Genomic DNA, 18,463 nt, shown 5'->3' with positions numbered 1-18,463 from the left:
ATTTATGGAATGAAAACCAGTAGGTTCTTTTTCCTTATTTAGTATAAAATAAACCTATCAAAGGAAAAAGTTGCAGACATTTATGGAAAAGGGAAAGGCTGTGGCCTGCTCTACTAATTTCTACTAAACGCAATGATCTGTAAGTAGTAGGATTTAGACTGTTGGTTTTAAGAAAGATTTCCAGTGGTCCTGCCCACCCCTGCTTTTCAAGAAAAAAGACTGCTACTTTACTTTACCTGCTACTACGGGGGGCGGAGTGGGGGGCACTTGAACTTAGGACCCCAAGATCAAGAGTCATTTCCTCTATCAACTGAGCCAGAAAGGTGCCCCTGGTGCTGGCCTTTTAAAGTCAAAAACAATGCCCTTTTTACTTCCTAACTACCATTCTTCACATGGAGGTGGGGAAACTTCCTGTAATTTTTCATGACCATTTCACTCTGAGTATCAGCAATTATCAGTACAAGTCATGAATTTGCCCAAGTAGTTTTCTCATGCTTTCCTTCCACTGGTGAAACACCCAAGTACAGAAGGCTATGAGTGCTTTGCATTTTTTTTTAAGTTTAATTTTTTCAGTAATCTCTACACCCAACAGGGAGATCAAACTCACAATCCCAACACCAAGTCCATGCTCTACTGACTGAGCAAGCCAGGTACCAGTTACCAATGACAGAATCCCTGGGGCTTGGAAATTTCTGTACAGAAACTACAAAATTATATTTAGTTTTGTCCCAGGCATGAGGGGGGCAGGCTAACCCCAAAGTCAACAGCCTCAAATCCTTTTTGGAATGAGGTAGGATTTTTTTTAGAAAAGAATAATCAAAGCACTACCCCAAATGTTCTCCCAACTTCCTGTGGTGTAGTGTTAACTATTATTACTATTACAGGAGAGCAAATGGATGTATCTGTACTTATGAGCACCAGGTGATATATGAAGTGTTGAATCGCTATACTGTACACCTGAAACTAAACTGTACGTTAACTGCAGTTAAAATAAAAACTTAAAAAATGAGTGCATCTCAAAGTGGCTTCTTCCAATACCTTTGATACAATTTCCTAGAAGGAGAGTATCTACATAGGTTTAGGATAAAATCAGAAAAATCACATGAAATATGAGCTGCTTGGATACATGCATATATATTTAATAATGAAACAATTCTTCAACAAAAAACTTAGAAAAATTCATGAGACCTCAATGCTGTGGAAGAGAAAGGGACATCAAGGCAGAACATACAAAAACTGACCCAGAAGGCTGCCTGATGAGTGAAGCAAGGCAAATTTGCTTAGCATTTTAGTAAATGCCCTTGAAAAGAAAAATGGCTGGAGGTACCCACTTATTTGACTACTTGGAAGCTGACAGCCTTACTGTATGCTGCATGGAATGGAGGCAAAAAGCCAGGGAAGGGAGAGAAGGACAAGGGGTAAGAGCAGTATGGAATCTAGGGTAAGCAGATGAAAGAAACTGAGAGAGTTACAAAGAGAGGACTCAAGCCTTTTGTTTCCTCTGCAGTCTACAATAAACTTGTTCCAAATCTTTAAATACGTCAGTCAAGTCCAATGATCACATAGTAAGTAGCACTAGGCACTGTGAAGGAATAGTGGAAGAAGCAGTTTACAAAAGTAAAGGGATAACATGGTTCCTGCTCTCAAGGAGCTTACAGCCTAGATGGGAGACAGATTCCACACACAAAACAAATTTACAAAGTAACATAAATAAAAATAAATATACATATGAACGACATATGAAAGCTTAAAGGGTGCTGGGTCAATAATTATTTAGAAGTCCCTAGATCAAAGAAGGCTTTCTGAAGGAAAAATTTGGGGACTGAGTATAATGTTAGCAGAGAATAGGACATATGCAAAGGCATAAAAGTGGAAATAAACATATTATGTCCAGTAAACAGATTAGCTTGATTAGAAAGTCTAAACAGGTCTTGTTGAGAAGTGTGGTGAAACAGTAAGGGGTTAATTTGGTGAAAGACACTGCAGTGTTAGGTCTGGTCCCTAAAACAAACACAGAAAGAGGTTTCCTTTAGGTAGTGATGATAATAAGTAGCCCCAGGTCCAGGACAACTCCACTGCTCTCAAAAGTTTTATAGTTACTCTGAGACAGAGAAACTAGCAACGGGATGGGAGAAAATTATTCCGCATCCTTGAGCAGCTCAAGTTGAAGGAACTGCCTTCTCCAAGAACTCTTACAAAGTGGCAAGTGAAAACAATCAATGAAATTACCAGATACAGGATCCACCATCCAAATGCCAGCCAGCCAGAACACAGTAAAATCAAGTGCTCAAGCAGAATGTCCTAGACCCTTGTTACTAATTCCTGGCAGGGAGCCAACTGTGTATGCTTATAAAATAATTTATTTTTGAGCTACCATGACAATCAACTTTGATCCTAACACTTTAGAAATTAAAATAGGAGGATGAGAAGAGCCCTAATCTTTAGGGAATGCTCACGTCCCTGAAGGAGGACAAGTCAGTAAGGGCCCAAGTTCTTCCCTGGTCTTTAAGTGGAAAGGCAAAACATCACACCTTGAAAAGAGGCTTTTCTCAGCCAGAGCAAGTAAGACCTCTTTCTTTAAGCCTATTGATCTGAAGCTGTTCCAGGAAGGAAAAAAGAGTCCAGACTAGATATTCAGCAGCAGCCGGAGTCGGACCCTATTTCACTAGAGTTCCGCTGTGAGGCGCTGGTTCCTACTGATGTTGAAATACACTGCTGAGGACCAATCTTGATGCCATTTGCCTGTAAAAGAAAAAAGTCAAGAGTTCCCACCTCAGTACTAAAGTAACTGGGATAAAAGGAATAAAAAGAGAAATCAGAAATTACATTTTCTAGAAGCAGATATGGCTTTGGCAGGTAACCATGTGCCCTAGCCAAACTGTTGTGGAACAGTTGTGGAACAATAATCTTCAACAATAAAGATGAGATGACCAGTTCAGATATAAGTATTCTGGATGACTACAAGTGACTCTTATGCCCATTTCTTTTTTTTTTAAGGGAGGGAGGAGGGGAAGGGGCAGAAGGAAAGGGAGAAAGAATCTTTAAGCAGTCTCCAAGCCCAGTGCAGAGCCCAACGCAGGGCTTGATCTCACAACCCTGAGATCCTGACCTGCGCGGAAATCAAGAGTCAGATGCTTATGGACTGAGCCACCTAGGCACCTGTCTTGTGCCCATTTTTTTTTTTTTTAATTTATTTGACAGACAGAGATCATAGATAGGCAGAGAGACAGGCACAGAGAGAAGGGGGAAGCAGGCTCCCCGCTGAGCAGAGAGCCCGACGCGGGGCTCGATCCCAGGACCCTGAGATCATGACCCGAGCGAAGGCAGAGGCTTAACCCACTGAGCCACCCAGGGACCCGCCCATTTTTAAAGTGATAGCTGTATTTAGGTTTCATAGCTATGTGCAGAATCAGGATGAGATTAGGTAAGAGCAGGAGGAGTGAAAGAGTAGATATTAGCATATAATTCTTTTTTGTTTTGTTAAATCCCATTTGAATGTAAGATTTGCCCTAACAATAAATGTCTCTGTGCTTAAGTTAAAAAAAAAAAAAAAAAAGGTTTTTTTTTGTTTTGTTTTGATATAGAATCTGCTTTACAGAGATGGCCCAACTGAGCAGTTAAGAATTACATCACCCTATACACTGGGATAGTAAAAACTGAAGTTGCAAAGAAAACTTCCCATATTGTATATACATTTTACATTACCAACTAATCATCTCTTCAAGCATTCTGGGCCCCAGACTTGAGGAAAAACAACAAAACAGAAAATGATGACAGATTTGTGTCCCTACATTAAAAAAAATCAAGTATGATTTGGCATAGCTTCAAATAGCATGATGTTAGAAAGGAAATGCTTACATTATAGAAAATTTCTTGTCCTCTTTAACACAAAACAAAGTTAACTGTCAGCCCCCCCGACCCTTTCTCACCTCATTGTGGACATCAAATAAACCCTGCTGGATCTTCCTATATATTTCTTTGGCTGTGTTAATGAAGGCCTGAAAGAGACATAAATCATATTTTTAGGCTCAAGTTTAGATAGAGAAATTAGAAAAAGGAAATACAAATATTATTCCCACTTGGATTTCTAAGGTATGAATTAGGAACCATTGAGACCAGAATAAAAATACAGAAGCCCCCACCCCAAAGTTGCTCTTTCAAAAAGAAAACAGGGATTATATGGTATTTTGATACTGACCCAAAATGTTCCCTAGAATGGCACCTTCTCCAAACAAAACAAACATGCTGTGTTCTCAAATAATTACTAAAGATATAGTCAATAGCAGGCTTCAGAACAGCTACAGTAGAACCCATGAGACCCTCCAACTAAAATATTTACAAATAACACTGGTGTCTAATCCACAGTTACTAATTAATGTTACACAAGGCAAAAGTGAAACTCCACTGTAGGAATCAAGGCAAAAAAAAAAAAAAAAAAAGACAATTCCCTCAAAGGGAGACATATAGTCAATGGGACCACAAAATATCCTTTCTCTATCTATGGTCTTATAGAAGAAAATTCTGAATAAAAGAATAAAGATATGATGTCATCTCCCAAAAGCTTTCCCTATTCTTTCCCAAGTAATACCTCTTCAACATTGCAGGCTGTTTTGGCTGAAGTTTCCATGAAGATAAGTCCATGCTCCCGAGCAAAGGCCTCTCCTTCTTCTCTCTTCACATCCCTACGGGACTCTAAGTCACTGCAAGAGATTAATTGGGAAGACAACTAAAAAGAGATCCAAGTAAAAGAAGAAACTCTTACTCTAAAAGAATCCCATGGCTGTTTCAACCACCAATTAATAATACATAAAAAATGTAGATCCTACATGACATTCTCTTATACAGGGTTACTGATTTCTGTAGCTTCTTGGAAAATTGTTCTTTAACTGCATGGTTGAGGATAATACGTATTCTCTTATGGAAAAAAAGATTTATAAAAAGTTAGGCAAGCCCCACAGTTACTCAAGGCTTACTGTGCTCCATGTTTCTTTTTAGAATGAGATCCAGTGAGAGCCAAGGAAAGAAGATAAAAGGGAAATTCCAATTGTTAGAAAGGAGAAAGCCCCATCCCATAAAGTCAGATGCCCCATCCCATAGCAGTGTCTTCCTCCTTTACTGGAATCAACCCATAAGAACAGAGAATGTCAGGAATAAGAACACAGCTGTCTTAATTCTCACTAGTCTCATTAATAACATATATAATAGCAGCTTGCCACCAGGGAAATAAAAGACTCAAGACAAAAATGTATAAAGTTGGGTGATATGAGGGGAAAAAAGATACAGCCACAGACTGAGAAACAGAATCAGGTATATGGAAAGACTTTATGACAAGAAAGGATAAAAGGCTTCAGATAAGGTAAGGATGGACTGTATGATTTCCATTTTTCTAACTGGAAATTTGCATTTCAGAGATTTCCATTCTTCCAATGATAAAAAGAAATCAAAGAGTAAGCCCACAGTGGGGTGCCTAGGGGGCTCAGTTGTTAACAGTCTTCGGCTCAGGTCCTGATCCCAGAGTCCTGGGATCAAGCCCCACATTGGGCTTCCTGCTCAGTGGGAAGCCTGCTTTCCCCTTCCCACTTCCCCTGCTTGTGTTCCCTCTCTCACTATCTGTCAAATAAATAAAATCTTACAAAAAAAAAAAAAAAAAGTAAGCCCACAAAAGAACAGCAAATCTATAAAATATCTATTTATCATTCACCAGCTGTGTGAAGACCAGGGAAGAACTACCCATCTAAATGTCTACACCTAGGGGCGCCTGGGTGGCTCAGTGGTTTAAAACCTCTGCCTTCGGCTCAGGTCATGATCCCAGGGTCCTGGGATCGAGCCCCGCATCGGGCTCTCTGTTCAGCAGGGAGCCTGCTTCCCTTCCTCTCTCTCTGCCCGCCTCTCTGCCTACTTGTGATTTCTGTCTGTCAAATAAATAGGTAAAGTCAACATACATACATACATACATACATACATACATACATACATGTCTACACTAGACCAGCTGCTCCTCTAAGCTCCAGATCTCCTCTATTTGTCTGTTCTTCATTTCCAGTCTGATGTGTAAAAGGCCCCCAACACATACATCAAAATAGAACTTGATCTTTTCCCTCTAACTGCTTCTGCCCCAGGCTTCCACATCTCCATTCAGCACAGAAGCTAAATCCAGGACGTCATTATTTCAACACCTTTTCCTTCTTCATTCCAAATACCCAATTCATCCCAAAGCAAGGAACTTCCAAAATGCACCTTAACATGTGTCACCATTTTCCCTCTCTGGTGTCATCACCTGAGTTCACGTCATCATTCACATTTAGACTACTGAAATGAACATCCCACTTCAACCCCTGCTCCCCTCCAGAGTGATCTTTTAAAATCTAATCAAGCCACGTCTCTGCTTAAAACTCTTAAAAGCTTCCTACTGTATTTAGAATAAAAGTTGTAAGGATTGAAAGTGCTGAATTCTGGCCCCTGCTTACCTTCCCAACCACATCTTGTACCATTCCCCCTTGATTCAGCCCAACATACTGATTTCCTTCAATGCCATGACCTTGCCAAGGTTCTTCCCAGTTCAAGGTTTTCAGTTTGTTCAACCTTTCTGATACTTTTCTCTTTTTCAAACCATGCCCACTGAACTCTTACCTATCCTTCAGATTCCAGCTTAACCATCACCCTTAATTAAAAATAGTACCCTGGTTTTACTTACTTGTGGAGCATAAGGAATAACATGGACGACATGGGGAGATCGAGAGGAGAAGTGAGCTGGGGGAAATCGGACAGGGAGACAAACCACGAGAGACTATGGACTCTGAGAAACAAACTGAAGGTTTTGGAGGGAAGGGAGTGGGGGGTTGGGTGTGCCCGGTGGTGGGTATTGAGGAGGGCACATATTGCATGGAGCACTGGGGTGTGGTGCATCAAAAATGAATTTTGGAACACTGAAAAAAAATAAAGTTTTTAAAAAAATTAAAAATAGTACCCTGTTACACTCTTTTATAGCACCTTTCTTTCCTTCACTGTATTTATCACAATTTATAATTAGACATAAATCCCTTTATATTTAATATTTATGTCGCAAAAAAACTATAAGCTCCATATAATCAGGGGCATGACTCTTCTTTTCTCACCTTGTACTCTCAGGATCTGGCAAATATACATTTAGAACACAGTTCAAATAAATAAGTATAATAAGTCTGTGGTCGCAGTTCTCTCAAATGGTACACTTTAGGCACTACTACAAACCCACAGGAGTGCCACAGGATACTTTATTTTTTTTGCCACAGGATAAATTTTCGAGAGAAACGCAGTTAACACTCAACATTAAAACACCACATGAGTTGTAAGCTTAAGACTGTTTGCAAGATCACTGTCAGATCAAAACAGATCCTGTTCAATATTTTGCATATGTTTGTGGAACCTGAATTTTTGGCAGCTGCTATGATGAAAAGCAAGTACAAAATTGGGGTGCCTGGGTGGTTCAGTCAGTTAAGCTTTCAACTCTTGATTTCAGCTCAGGTCATGATCCTAAGGTTCTGGGATCAAGCCCCATATCAGACTCCCTGCTCAGTGGGAAGCCTGCTTCTCCCTCTCCCACTACCACTCCTACTGCTTGTGTTTCCTCTCTAGCTGTCTCCCTCTCTGTCAAATTAATAAAATCTTAAAAAAAAAAAAGAGTCTGACTTTGACCCTCATCATGATCTCAGGATCCTGGGATTGAGCCCCACGTGGGCTCCCTGCTCAGTGAGGAGTCTGCTTGTCCTTCTCCCTCTGCCTGCTGTTCCCCTTGCTTGTGCGCACTCCGTCTCTCTCTCTCCTCATGCATGCATTTTCTCTAAGTAAATAAAAACGTTAAAAACAAAATGGTTAAAATGAAAGTCTACCTTATGCATATTTCACAATTATTTTTTTATTTTTTTAAAATAAAGAGCACCATAAACTAAAAAAGTTTAGGGACCAATTAGTTCAATGTCCACAGACACTTAACATGACTTCTGGTCCTTATTATTTCTACAAGTAAAATTTTACCTCTTATTCCCAATCAGCATGATAACCATGTTGGAGCTGGAGTGTTGCCGGGCATCCTCTAACCAGGAGGTTAGGTGGTTGAAGGTTTCACGCCTACAGCAGGGAAGTTTAAAAGTGGATCAGAGGTCCATTTCAAAATGCCAAAGGAATTCCAAACACATGGGAAAAGGGGGAAAGTTACATGTGTAAAAGAAAATATTAGAGAAACCTTTCCCCTTTAGTATTCTTACCAGAACCAGAACACAGGAAAGAAAAAGATTTTGAGAACATGGGGAAAAGGCTCCCTCCTGCCTACCTGATCTGACTCACCTGGTGATGTCATACACTAGCAGTGCTCCAGCTGCTCCCCTGTAGTAGGAACGGGTGATAGAGCGGAAGGATTCTTGCCCAGCCTTTCCCACCAACATGGCAACAAAAAAATCCCAACAAAACCAGGTTATTTCCAGAGAAAGGACTTGATCACGTGCCACTCTAACACAAAGGACTTAACTTTATGACAAAGACATTCTCATACATTTTCCAATATCCTCTAGGAGAGAACTGGAAATAAGACTAGAAACTCAAGAGCATTTCAATCCCCACATGATGCTGAACACAGCACATTAACCTATTTATATTCTTTTATCTGTAAAAAGGAAACTATCTTAAAATGCTAATTCCTTGTCTAATGGAATTGGGTCCATTCCAATGGGTCAATGTAGAAAAGCAGTCAGATACAAAGCACTTAATTTGGGTATATGCTGACACTTAGTGTTCCACCACTAAAGATGGGACTACCAAGGGATCTTGTCATAGCAAGTAAGAACAAGGAATAGGGAAAGAAGCCCACGGTCCAGGACAGAGTTTTCCTTAAAAAAAAAAAAAATTCAGGGGTGCCTGGGTGGCTCAGTTGTTAAGTGTCTGCCTTCAGCTTAGGTCATGATCCCAAGGTCCTGAGATTAAGCCCCACATTAGGCTCCCTGCTCAGCAGGAAGCCTGCTTCTCCCTCTCCCGCTCCCCCTGCTTGTGTTCCCTCTCTCCCTGTGTCTGTCTCTGTCAAATGAATGAACAAAATCTTTAAAAAGCAAAAAACAAAAAACAAATGTTTATACTCATCTCATTTCCAAATGGGGCCAAAATATTTATAACTGAGCATTTTTTTTTAAGATTTTATTTATTTATTTAACAGAGAGTGATCACAAGTAGGCAGAGAGGCAGGCAGAGAGAGTGAATACTAATAATATTAGTGAATAGTATTCAGTGAATACTAATAATAACACAAATAGGAAAACTGAACCTCAAAAGTTACAAAATCCGTAACTACTGAATACACAATTAAACTCAGGATCTTAGTGTACCCTAGCTCCAAGGTTTGTTCTATTAGCCATTACATCATACAATCTAAACCTGGGTTTGAAGGTGAGAAAGAGAGTTCCAGTACATTAATTGTAAGGTTATTTTTCCAACAACATGAGACTCTCTTTCTACAAGAATAATACAAATGTTTTAGTGAGCTGTTTGCCTCTTAGAACACCAAAATTAAAAATAATTCTAAAGAACTTTGTTGGTGGGGTGCCTGAGTGGCTCAGTTGTTAAGCATCTGCCTTTGGCTCAGGTCATGATCCCGGGGTCCTGGGAGGGAGCCCCACATCAGGCTCCCTGCTCCACAGGAAGCCTGCTTCTTCCTCCCACTCCCCCTGCTGTGTTCCCTCTCTCAAAGAAATAATTAAAATCTTAAAAAAAAAAAAAAAAAAGGACTTTGTTGGTAATATTAATGTTACTTTAAGATTTAAAACGTGTTTTTCCTCTCTAAGAGCTCACTTAACGTTTTATTTAGTCCCAAATAGTTTTAGGTCTTAAATTACTTGATTCCCATTTTGCTTTTACCTTTTTCTTCTCTTCTGCTGCTGTTGAAAGGCCCCTCCCTCCCTGTGTTGTTCTAGGAACTAAAGGGAAATCTTGAGGGAGACCTATGATGGTTGAAGCACATGGCAGCATCTAACTTAGGCAGCCAAAAATACTTCCAGGGGCTCATCAGAAAATGCCTCTTAAAAACAGATCCCTTGGGCACCTGGGTGGTAGCTGTCGGTTGAGTGTCTGACTCTTGATTTCAACCCAGGTCCTGGTGGTGGGATCAAGCCCATGTTGGGCTCCCCACTGAGGGGGAAGTCTCCTTCTCCCTCTGCCCCCTCCCCCTGCTTGCAAGCATGTCTCAAGCTCTCTAAAATAAATAAATAATTAAAAAAAAAAAAAACAGTTCAGTCAGTTACGCATCTGCCTTACACTCAGGTCAAGATCCCAGAATCCTGGGATTGAGCCCCATGTCGGGCTCCCTGCTCAGTGGGGAGTCTGCTTCTCACCTTCCCTCTGCCCCATCCCAACTTTTTTTTTTCCTCTCTCGCTCTCAAAATAAATAAAATGTATTTTTTAAGTTAAAAATTAAAAATCAAAAACCAAATCCATTTACTTCTTCATCTCATTCTAGTTCATCAATGGTTTTGCTGAACCAATAACTTACAAAGAGTGGTTCCATTTGGGCTGGTCCATGTTGATATTAGGTATCTTTGTCCAACCCCATTAAACAAATCTGAATCAGCACAGAATTAAGATGAAGATATAAAGTATATAAAAATAATTAACACCTTTTGAATTTCTCCCAAGTGGAAGAATTGTATTATGGTTTCAAGATACATACAATTAAACCTCACACAACATGGGTTTGAACAGCTCTGGTTCATTTACACAGATTCTTTATAGCACAGCACTGTAAATGCATTTACTCCCTAATGGTTTTCTTTTTCAATTTTTTAATTTTGTTTTAAGCCCCAATGCAGGGTTTGAACTCACAACCCTGACATCAATACTTGAGCTGAAATCAAGAGTCAGATGCTTAACTAACTGAGCCACCCAGGCACACCTCTCCCTTAAGGGTTTTTTTAGTTTTTTTTTTTTAAGACTTTCATTCATTTATTTGACAGAGAACGTACACAAGCAGGAGGAGTGCAGACAGAGGGAGAGGGAGAAGCAGGCTCCCCTCCAAGTAGAGAGCCCGATGCAAGGCTCAATCCCAGGACCCTGGGATCATGACCTGAGCCAAAGGCAGATGTCTAACCCACTGAGCCACCTAAGCATCCCTCCCTTTTATTTTTTTAAGATTTTATTTATTTATTTATTTGACAGAGATCACAAGTAGGCAGAGAGAGAGGAAGAGAAGCAGGCTCCCTGCTGAGCAGAGAACCAGACATGGGGTTTGATCCCAGGGCCCTGGGATCATGACCTGACCTGAAGGCAGAGGCTTTAACCCACTGAGCCACCCAGGTGCCCCTCCCTTATGGTTTTCTTAACATTTTCTTTTCTCTACCTTACTAGAAACAAAATATGTGTTAATCCATTTTTTTATGTTATGGGTAACCCTTCTGGTCAACAGGAGATTATTAGGAGCTAAGTTTTTGAGGATGCCTGGCTAGCTTAGTCAGAATGGCATGTGACCCTTGATCTCAGGGTCATGAGTTCAAGCCGAAGCCCCACGCTGGATGTAGAGATTACTTAAAATAAATAAATAAAATTTATTTAAAAAGTAGTTAAGTTTTGGGGGAGTCAAAAGTCATATGCAGGGGCGCCTGGGTGGCTCAGTGGGTTAAGACCTCTGCCTTCGGCTCGGGTCATGATCTCGGGGTCCTGGGATCGAGCCCCGCATCGGGCTCTCTGCTCAGCAGGGAGCCTGCTTCCTCCTCTCTCTCTGCCTACTTGTGATCTCTATTAAATATATAAATAAAATCTTTAAAAAAAAAAAAAAAAGTCATATGCAGATTTCTGACTGTTTATGTCCCTAAATCCCATACTGTTAAGGGTCAACTGTCGTTTGAAGTATTTATTCCTATGAGTCAGAAAGGCTCATTTCCTAAGAATCAAAATGCATTATTGAAGTAAAACACAAATGAGTTTGGGATTGACCCGTATTTTATATTAACTAGAGTATAACACCTTCTCATTTAGCATGGGTTATTTGTACAATATGTACAATATGTACAACTATATGTACAGAATGAAAAGAGATAAAAACAATATACGGTTCTCCAGGGACATCTGGCTGGCTTGGTGGAACATGCAACTCTTGACCTCAGGGTTGTGAGTTCAAGCCCCATATTGGGCATGGAGCCTACTAAAAAAAAAAAAAAAGGTAATACAGGTCTCTAAATCCTTAGCAATAACCAGAACAGTGACAACAAAGCACTAGGTAACTTGATCTCTTTAAAAATTCCCTTCATGGGGCACCTAGGTGGCTCAGTGGGTTAAAGCCTCTGCCTTCGGGTCAGGTCATAATCCCAGTGTCCTGGGATCCAGCCCCACATCAGGCTCTCTGCTCAGCAGGGAGCCTGCTTCCCCCATTCTCTCTCTGCCTGCCTACTTGTGATCTTGGCCCAAAAAAAAAAAAAAAAAAAAGGAATCTTTAAGAAAATAAAAATAAAAATAAAAATTCCCTTCATGATAATCCCTAAATATTTTCACGTAGGATGACTTTGGGAGTATGTGAGAGAATGGGGGTCAACAAAATGGGAAACTAACGTGAGTAAACAAGGAGTAGATCAGGACTGACAAGGGAAAAATGATCAGGGTTACCCAGAGAACGGCAAACAAGAAACTAATACATTATAGACAAGAATCTCTCAAAAATTTCAAATACAGGGGCTCCTGGGTGGCTCAGTCATTAAGCGTCTGCCTTTGGCTCAGGTCATGATCCCAGGGTCCTGGGACTGAGCCCCACATCAGGCTCCCTGCTTGGTGGGAAGCCTGCTTCTCCCTCTCCCACTCCCCCTGCTTGTTTTCCCTCACTCTCTGTCAAATAAATTAATAAAATCTTTAAAAAAAAAAAATTAAAAAGTTTGTGGGGTGCCCGGGTGGGTCAGTCAGTTGGGTGGCTGCCTTCGGCTCAGGTTGTGATCTCGGGGTCCTGGGATGGAGCCCCACATCGGGCTCACTGCTGATCAGGGAGCCTGCTTCTCCACCTCCCTCTGCTACTTCCCCTGCTTGTGTTCTCTGTCAAATAAATAAATGAAATCTTAAAAAAAATAAAGAGCAAGTGTGGAATGTTCAGAGGTATATGGCTAGTGCTTCCACTATTAGAGATGTAAGTCTGTTCAAAAGGGCAAAAGGTTTTAAAATACTTGCAAATACAACCAAATAATGTACAAGAGAATATGATTCTAGTTAAAAGCACCTAATAAATCAGCACACCCAGAAACGGTAACAACCATGGAGGCCACCAGAAAAAGACTCTGCTAAAAGGGCTTAGAGCAACTTACTTAGAAGTTAACAAGTTAACTTAAAACTGCAAGTTAACTTACAGTTGACTCTGCAACAAGAGGGGAGTTAGGGATTCTGGCCACCATGCAGTCATATAACTCCCTCCTATAACTCTGACTCCTCCAAACCTTAACTACTAATAACCTACTGTTGACCAGAAGACTTACCCATAATGTATCATGTTAATCAACAAATCATTAAATATTGTATTTTTACAGTAAAATAAGCTAGAGAATAAACTGTTAAAATACACTTACAGTACCACAGTGCACTTATTGACAAAAATTAACATATGAACAGACCTGCACAATTCAAACATATGTTGTTCAAGGATCAATTGTACTTTTAAGACAGATACCTGCATGCATAGGGAGACGGAGGATGGGAGGAGGAGAAAGGGAGAAAAAAAGGAAAATCACTCTACTGCTTATAACTCGAAGGGCTTCAGTTCTTGAGTTTTGAAAAAAAATATATCAAATAATAAGTAAATAAAAACAGATTTTAGCTGAATATTAAGCAACTTCGTAAAAGCAATTTACGTGGATAAAACAAAATTGTACAAAGTCAAGCTAAATTTTGGGAGTACCACATTCGTCAAATTTTAAAATATGCATAAACTGACCCAGAATTTCCATCTCTGGGCAGGCATTCCACAGAAATTCTCAAACATTTGCATAAAGATGTGGTAATCAAGGACATTCAATGAAAATTTGCGAAAGTAAAAACTGAAAACCTGAATTTCAATCATTGGGAGGATCATTAAATAAATGATGTTACAGACTTTTTAATGAGTCTATATAGTGGTTAAAAGGAATGAGATTGAGATATATGAATCTACATGAGGTATCCAAAACATAGAAATTATTAAGTAAAAAAACTAATTCACATAGCTAGGTCTACTCAACTATGATTCTAAACAAGTAAAACTAAGAAGAACAAAATCACTACCATACATTTGTACATGTATATGTATCTGAACACAAAGAAAAAGTCTTGAAGTATAACCACTGAAACATTCACACTGGATAGGCAGAAACCAGGAATGGAAGGAAGAGGTTTATGTGTGTAAAAGGGAACATTCAAATTTTACTCTATACACTTACATCGTTTGCTTTTATTTTTACTAGGACAAACTCATACACTACTTGAATAATTTAAAATAAAAATACAAAGATACGGCATTCAGAATTTTAACTGTAACAGATAAAAGTGAAAACTCTTCCCCTACTCTTATGTCTACCATCATCCCCACCCTCATAGCCCCTTGCCCCTCCATCAGCCTTTACTGTTCTGTTTGGATCTTGGTCAGGGACTAAGTAATTCTGTTCTCTCTTACCGTATCCCAGATTTGCAGTTTGATTTGTTTTCCATCAATGTTGACCATACGGGCCCCAAACTCTACACCTGTCAGTGAAGAGCAAAACAAAGGATGTGATTCTCATGAACATCACCCATGTTGAAAGGTTCATGTTTTTCCCCAATATGCCAACTGACTGCTTCTCTGTCTGCACTCAATACCACTACGCCTATTACTGCTATTTGCTACAACTAATTTTGTGTTTCTTAAACCTTCATTTTCCTCCTAGAATTAAAAAATTAAAATCTAGGTGATAATGACTTCAGGAATGTAACCAAAAAAGCAGATATGTAGATGAAACTAATTAAGAAGGAGAAAAGATGCATAAATTTTTAGTAATATTAATACTTAAATTTCATTTAGTTTTGTAACTTTTTAAAAAAATCGAAAATTTTTGAAGTATTTCCTGTAAGTTTCTTGAAGTCACTCCCTAGTCCAATATTTCCTTTTTTGCAATTCCTTAATTTTTTGTTTGAGAAAAGAGCCTACCTAAGAAGTATGTTCTCAAGAATGATACATTTCAGATCTCTACTAATTCCCACAGTTCATCAGAAAATAGCCTTCCTCATAGGATTATGGAAACTGACAGTCTGAATAAACGTTTTAGTCTACCCTGGCATTCATCTTCTTTCAAGTAATGTTAGGACAAAACTTAAAATTGAAGGTTGCTCAAATTGAAAATAACTGGGGTGCCTGGGTGGCTCCGTGGGTTAAGCCTCTGCCTTCGGCTCGGGTGATGGTTTCAGGATCCTGGGATCGAGCCCCATGTCCAGCTCTATGGTGGGCGGGAGGCCTGCCTCCCCCTCTCTTTCTGCCTGCCTCTCTGCCTACTTGTGATCTCACTGTCAAACAAATAAATAAAATCTTTAAAAAAATTTGAAAATACTTGATCTTAAGTCAGACAATTTGTCCTGCGGTCTATTTTCATATGGTACTTTTACTAGAGGAATTCTGATCTCCAAGTAAGAAAAAACACTAAAACTTAGCTTCTACTAAAGGGCTGATAGATGCCTATTCAGTGGCTCCACACACAACATTATCTGGACTATCTCTCTCACATGCTGCAGTTAGTAAGACATAAAAACATGTTTCTTACTACTCTAGACTGCTTTATCAAGAACAGTGATAACTAGTGAAAAAAATCACTAGATTTTTTTTTTTCCTTTCTGGACAACAGAAATGGAATTTCAATAGTGAATTAAAAAAATAGAGCTTGTCTTCTATCCAATTTCCCCCAGTTATGCACTCAGAGATCCTTATATTTTGCATGTATTTTCTATCCAACTATCTTATCTTGGTATATAAGACTGAATTCAGGGGCACCTGGGTGGCTCAGTGACTTAAACCTCTGCCTTCTGCTCAAGTCATGATCTCACGGTGCTGAGATCAAGCCCCACATGGGGCTCTCTGCTCAGTGGGGAGCCTGCTTCCCCTTCTCTCTCTGCCTGACTCTCGGCCTATTTGTGATCTCTCTGTCAAATAAATAAATAAAATCTTAAAAAAAAAAAAAGACTGAATTCAGAAAGAAACAGAGTCTACACAGGACTCTGGCAAAAACTTGATCACTTCATTCCTCCACTTTAAAATTTGTTATTTGTAGGGCCCCCGGGTGGCTCAGTGGGTTAAACATCTGCCTTCACTTCAGGTCATGATCCCAGGGGCATGGGATGAGCCCCACATCAGGCTCCCTGCTCAGCAGAGAGTCTGCTTCTCCCTCTCCCTCTGCTGCTACCCCTGCTTGTGCTTTCTCACTTGCTTGCTCTATCAAACGAATAAATAAAATACTTTTTAAAATTTTGTCACTTGCTTATTACCTTTAGCTGTTTTATAACTTGGTCTCTAATTTATTCTCCAGCTTTATTTTTTGTCACTCTTCACTTGAAATTTCATGCTCCAGCCATATTAAATCACTTTCTTTTCCAAAGGTAGTCTGATCAGACATTCCTGATCATTTGCAAACATTATTCTCTTCTTGCCCTGACCACCTTTCCATCGCTACAATCCCTGTGCCAGGCTAACTCCTATTCATTCAATTTTCAGCCTTTCCAGATAGAGGTAGCAGCCTCTCCTCCCCTTTTACCATAGGAATTTAGTTATCAGCATCTGTTCCAGCCCCACCTCCTATACTGGCAGACTATAAGCTACTTAAGGACAGGCACAACATTTGCCTAGTTAAGCGCTATATATCTTTAGCACCTTTTACACTGTGCTCACTTCAAATTAACTTAAAAAGATATTTTCCTGTAGATGTTATCCTCTAAATCCTTTTCTAACCCCATTACTTATTTGGCTTTGAATAAGGTGTACAGAAGCAGAAGTAGCTTCAGATTTCAATAAGGTGGTATCTGGAAGTAGTAATATGGTAAGAATAGGAGTTAGGGATTTTATTTTTTTAGATTTTATTTATTTGACAGAGAGAGAACATAAGTAGGCAGAAAGCAGGCAGAGAGACAGGGGAAAGCAGGCTCCCCGCTGAGCAGAGAGCCTGATGCAGGGCTCAGATCCCAGGATCCTAATCCCAGGACCCTGAGATCATGACCAGAGCGGAAGACAGAGGCTTTAGCTCTCCAAGCGGATCTGGCGCCCCTGCGTTAGGGATTCTACTCAGAAACTGCATTTGCATGGCAAGAAAGCTAGTTTCATATCCATTACTCATTTGGAGTTGGGTTATGGAGATTATGGGGAAGGGGTTGCTAAAGTCCCAGGAGGCCCCTGCCTTAATACAAATGTGCAGCAAATGTTTATGCCTTCCATTATCACCAGTGTGATTTTGGAATTCTACTATACTCTTTTCTTTAAAAGTCATTTGTTTCATCTACCTTCTAACTCAAGTCTGGGAGGGCTCTTCAGATTTACTACTTCCTCTCCAACACACAAAAATCTCTGCGTGTTGGTGGTCACTTTGAAAAACATATGTGACGTTTGCACTAACCACAAAACAAGGTGAGTTTTTTAATAAACAGTTAAGCTTTCGTGGAATTTTCCATAAACATACAAATTATATTTAGGGGGTAAAAGCCCCACGGCAATGAACCCATATCTCACGCCCATCTCTGAAGTTACCTTTCAATGATTAACTCCCCATTTATCAGCACTGTTAGTCACTCTTTATTTACCATAACTTTCGACTAGCTTAAAAATAGGAAAAGGTAACTTTTCACTTGGAATACCGAAGCCAGCTAACTTCCCACTTCAGCTAGTCAGGTTTCGTTATCTCTTCTGCGACAGGTAGGTGGACCTACCTATTGTGAGGTCGTGGACAGGCTGGAACCGCTTGTCTGTAAACTGCAGGAGGAGACATGACTTCCCCACACCTAAAAAAGGAAGACGCACATTCTACGAGTCACGCGGCCCAAGAACAATCACGAGTCCTGGCGTCCCGGGCTGGGTAAGGGGAGCCCCGAGCCCCGCCCCCGGCCGCCCCGCCCCCGCCCGCTCTTCATTTAATCGCCCAGCCCACTAAATGAGCCCCGCCCCACGCCCCGATTTGTGAACTTCGGATCCCCGCCCCAGCCGTGAGGGCAGTCGCCGGCAGCTTACCTGTGTCCCCGATGATGATGTACTTGAAGAGATAAGCATAAGTCATGGTCCCGTTTCCTCTGGATTCCGGGTCCGCCCGACTTCTACAGCCACTTACCTCCGGCCTCTCTAGCCGCGCAATCGACCGATCTCTGGCCCCTCTAGCCCAGATCACGTCTCTATTGCTCTCCCCTGAAATCCTCTCTCGGTCGAAGCGACTGTAATACCCGGACAGCACCTCCAGGGACGCTTTCAACACTTCTATTTGCCATTATCCCACCAAGCTCCAGG

The 18,463-nt window shown here is 40.4% G+C and overlaps 1 protein-coding gene across 1 annotated transcript; it reads right to left on the bottom strand.

The window, feature by feature from the left end:
- Window positions 1-1,110: 1,110 nt before the first annotated feature.
- Window positions 1,111-18,356, bottom strand: RAB2B (RAB2B, member RAS oncogene family). Its single transcript, XM_032343040.1, has 8 exons — window positions 18,194-18,356; window positions 17,896-17,967; window positions 14,633-14,700; window positions 8,323-8,405; window positions 8,014-8,106; window positions 4,589-4,700; window positions 3,930-3,998; window positions 1,111-2,742 (listed from the first exon to the last, which is right to left on the bottom strand). Exons 1-8 carry the CDS (start codon window positions 18,237-18,239, stop codon window positions 2,635-2,637), a joined length of 651 nt encoding a protein of 216 aa, XP_032198931.1. The 5' UTR covers window positions 18,240-18,356; the 3' UTR covers window positions 1,111-2,634.
- Window positions 18,357-18,463: the final 107 nt, after the last annotated feature.

Source organism: Mustela erminea, chromosome 5 (genome assembly GCF_009829155.1).
Source record: "Mustela erminea isolate mMusErm1 chromosome 5, mMusErm1.Pri, whole genome shotgun sequence".
Lineage (NCBI taxonomy): Eukaryota > Metazoa > Chordata > Mammalia > Carnivora > Mustelidae > Mustela > Mustela erminea.
The sequence above is the reverse complement of the archived record's forward strand: the minus strand, read 5'-3'. Positions and strand labels throughout refer to the sequence as shown.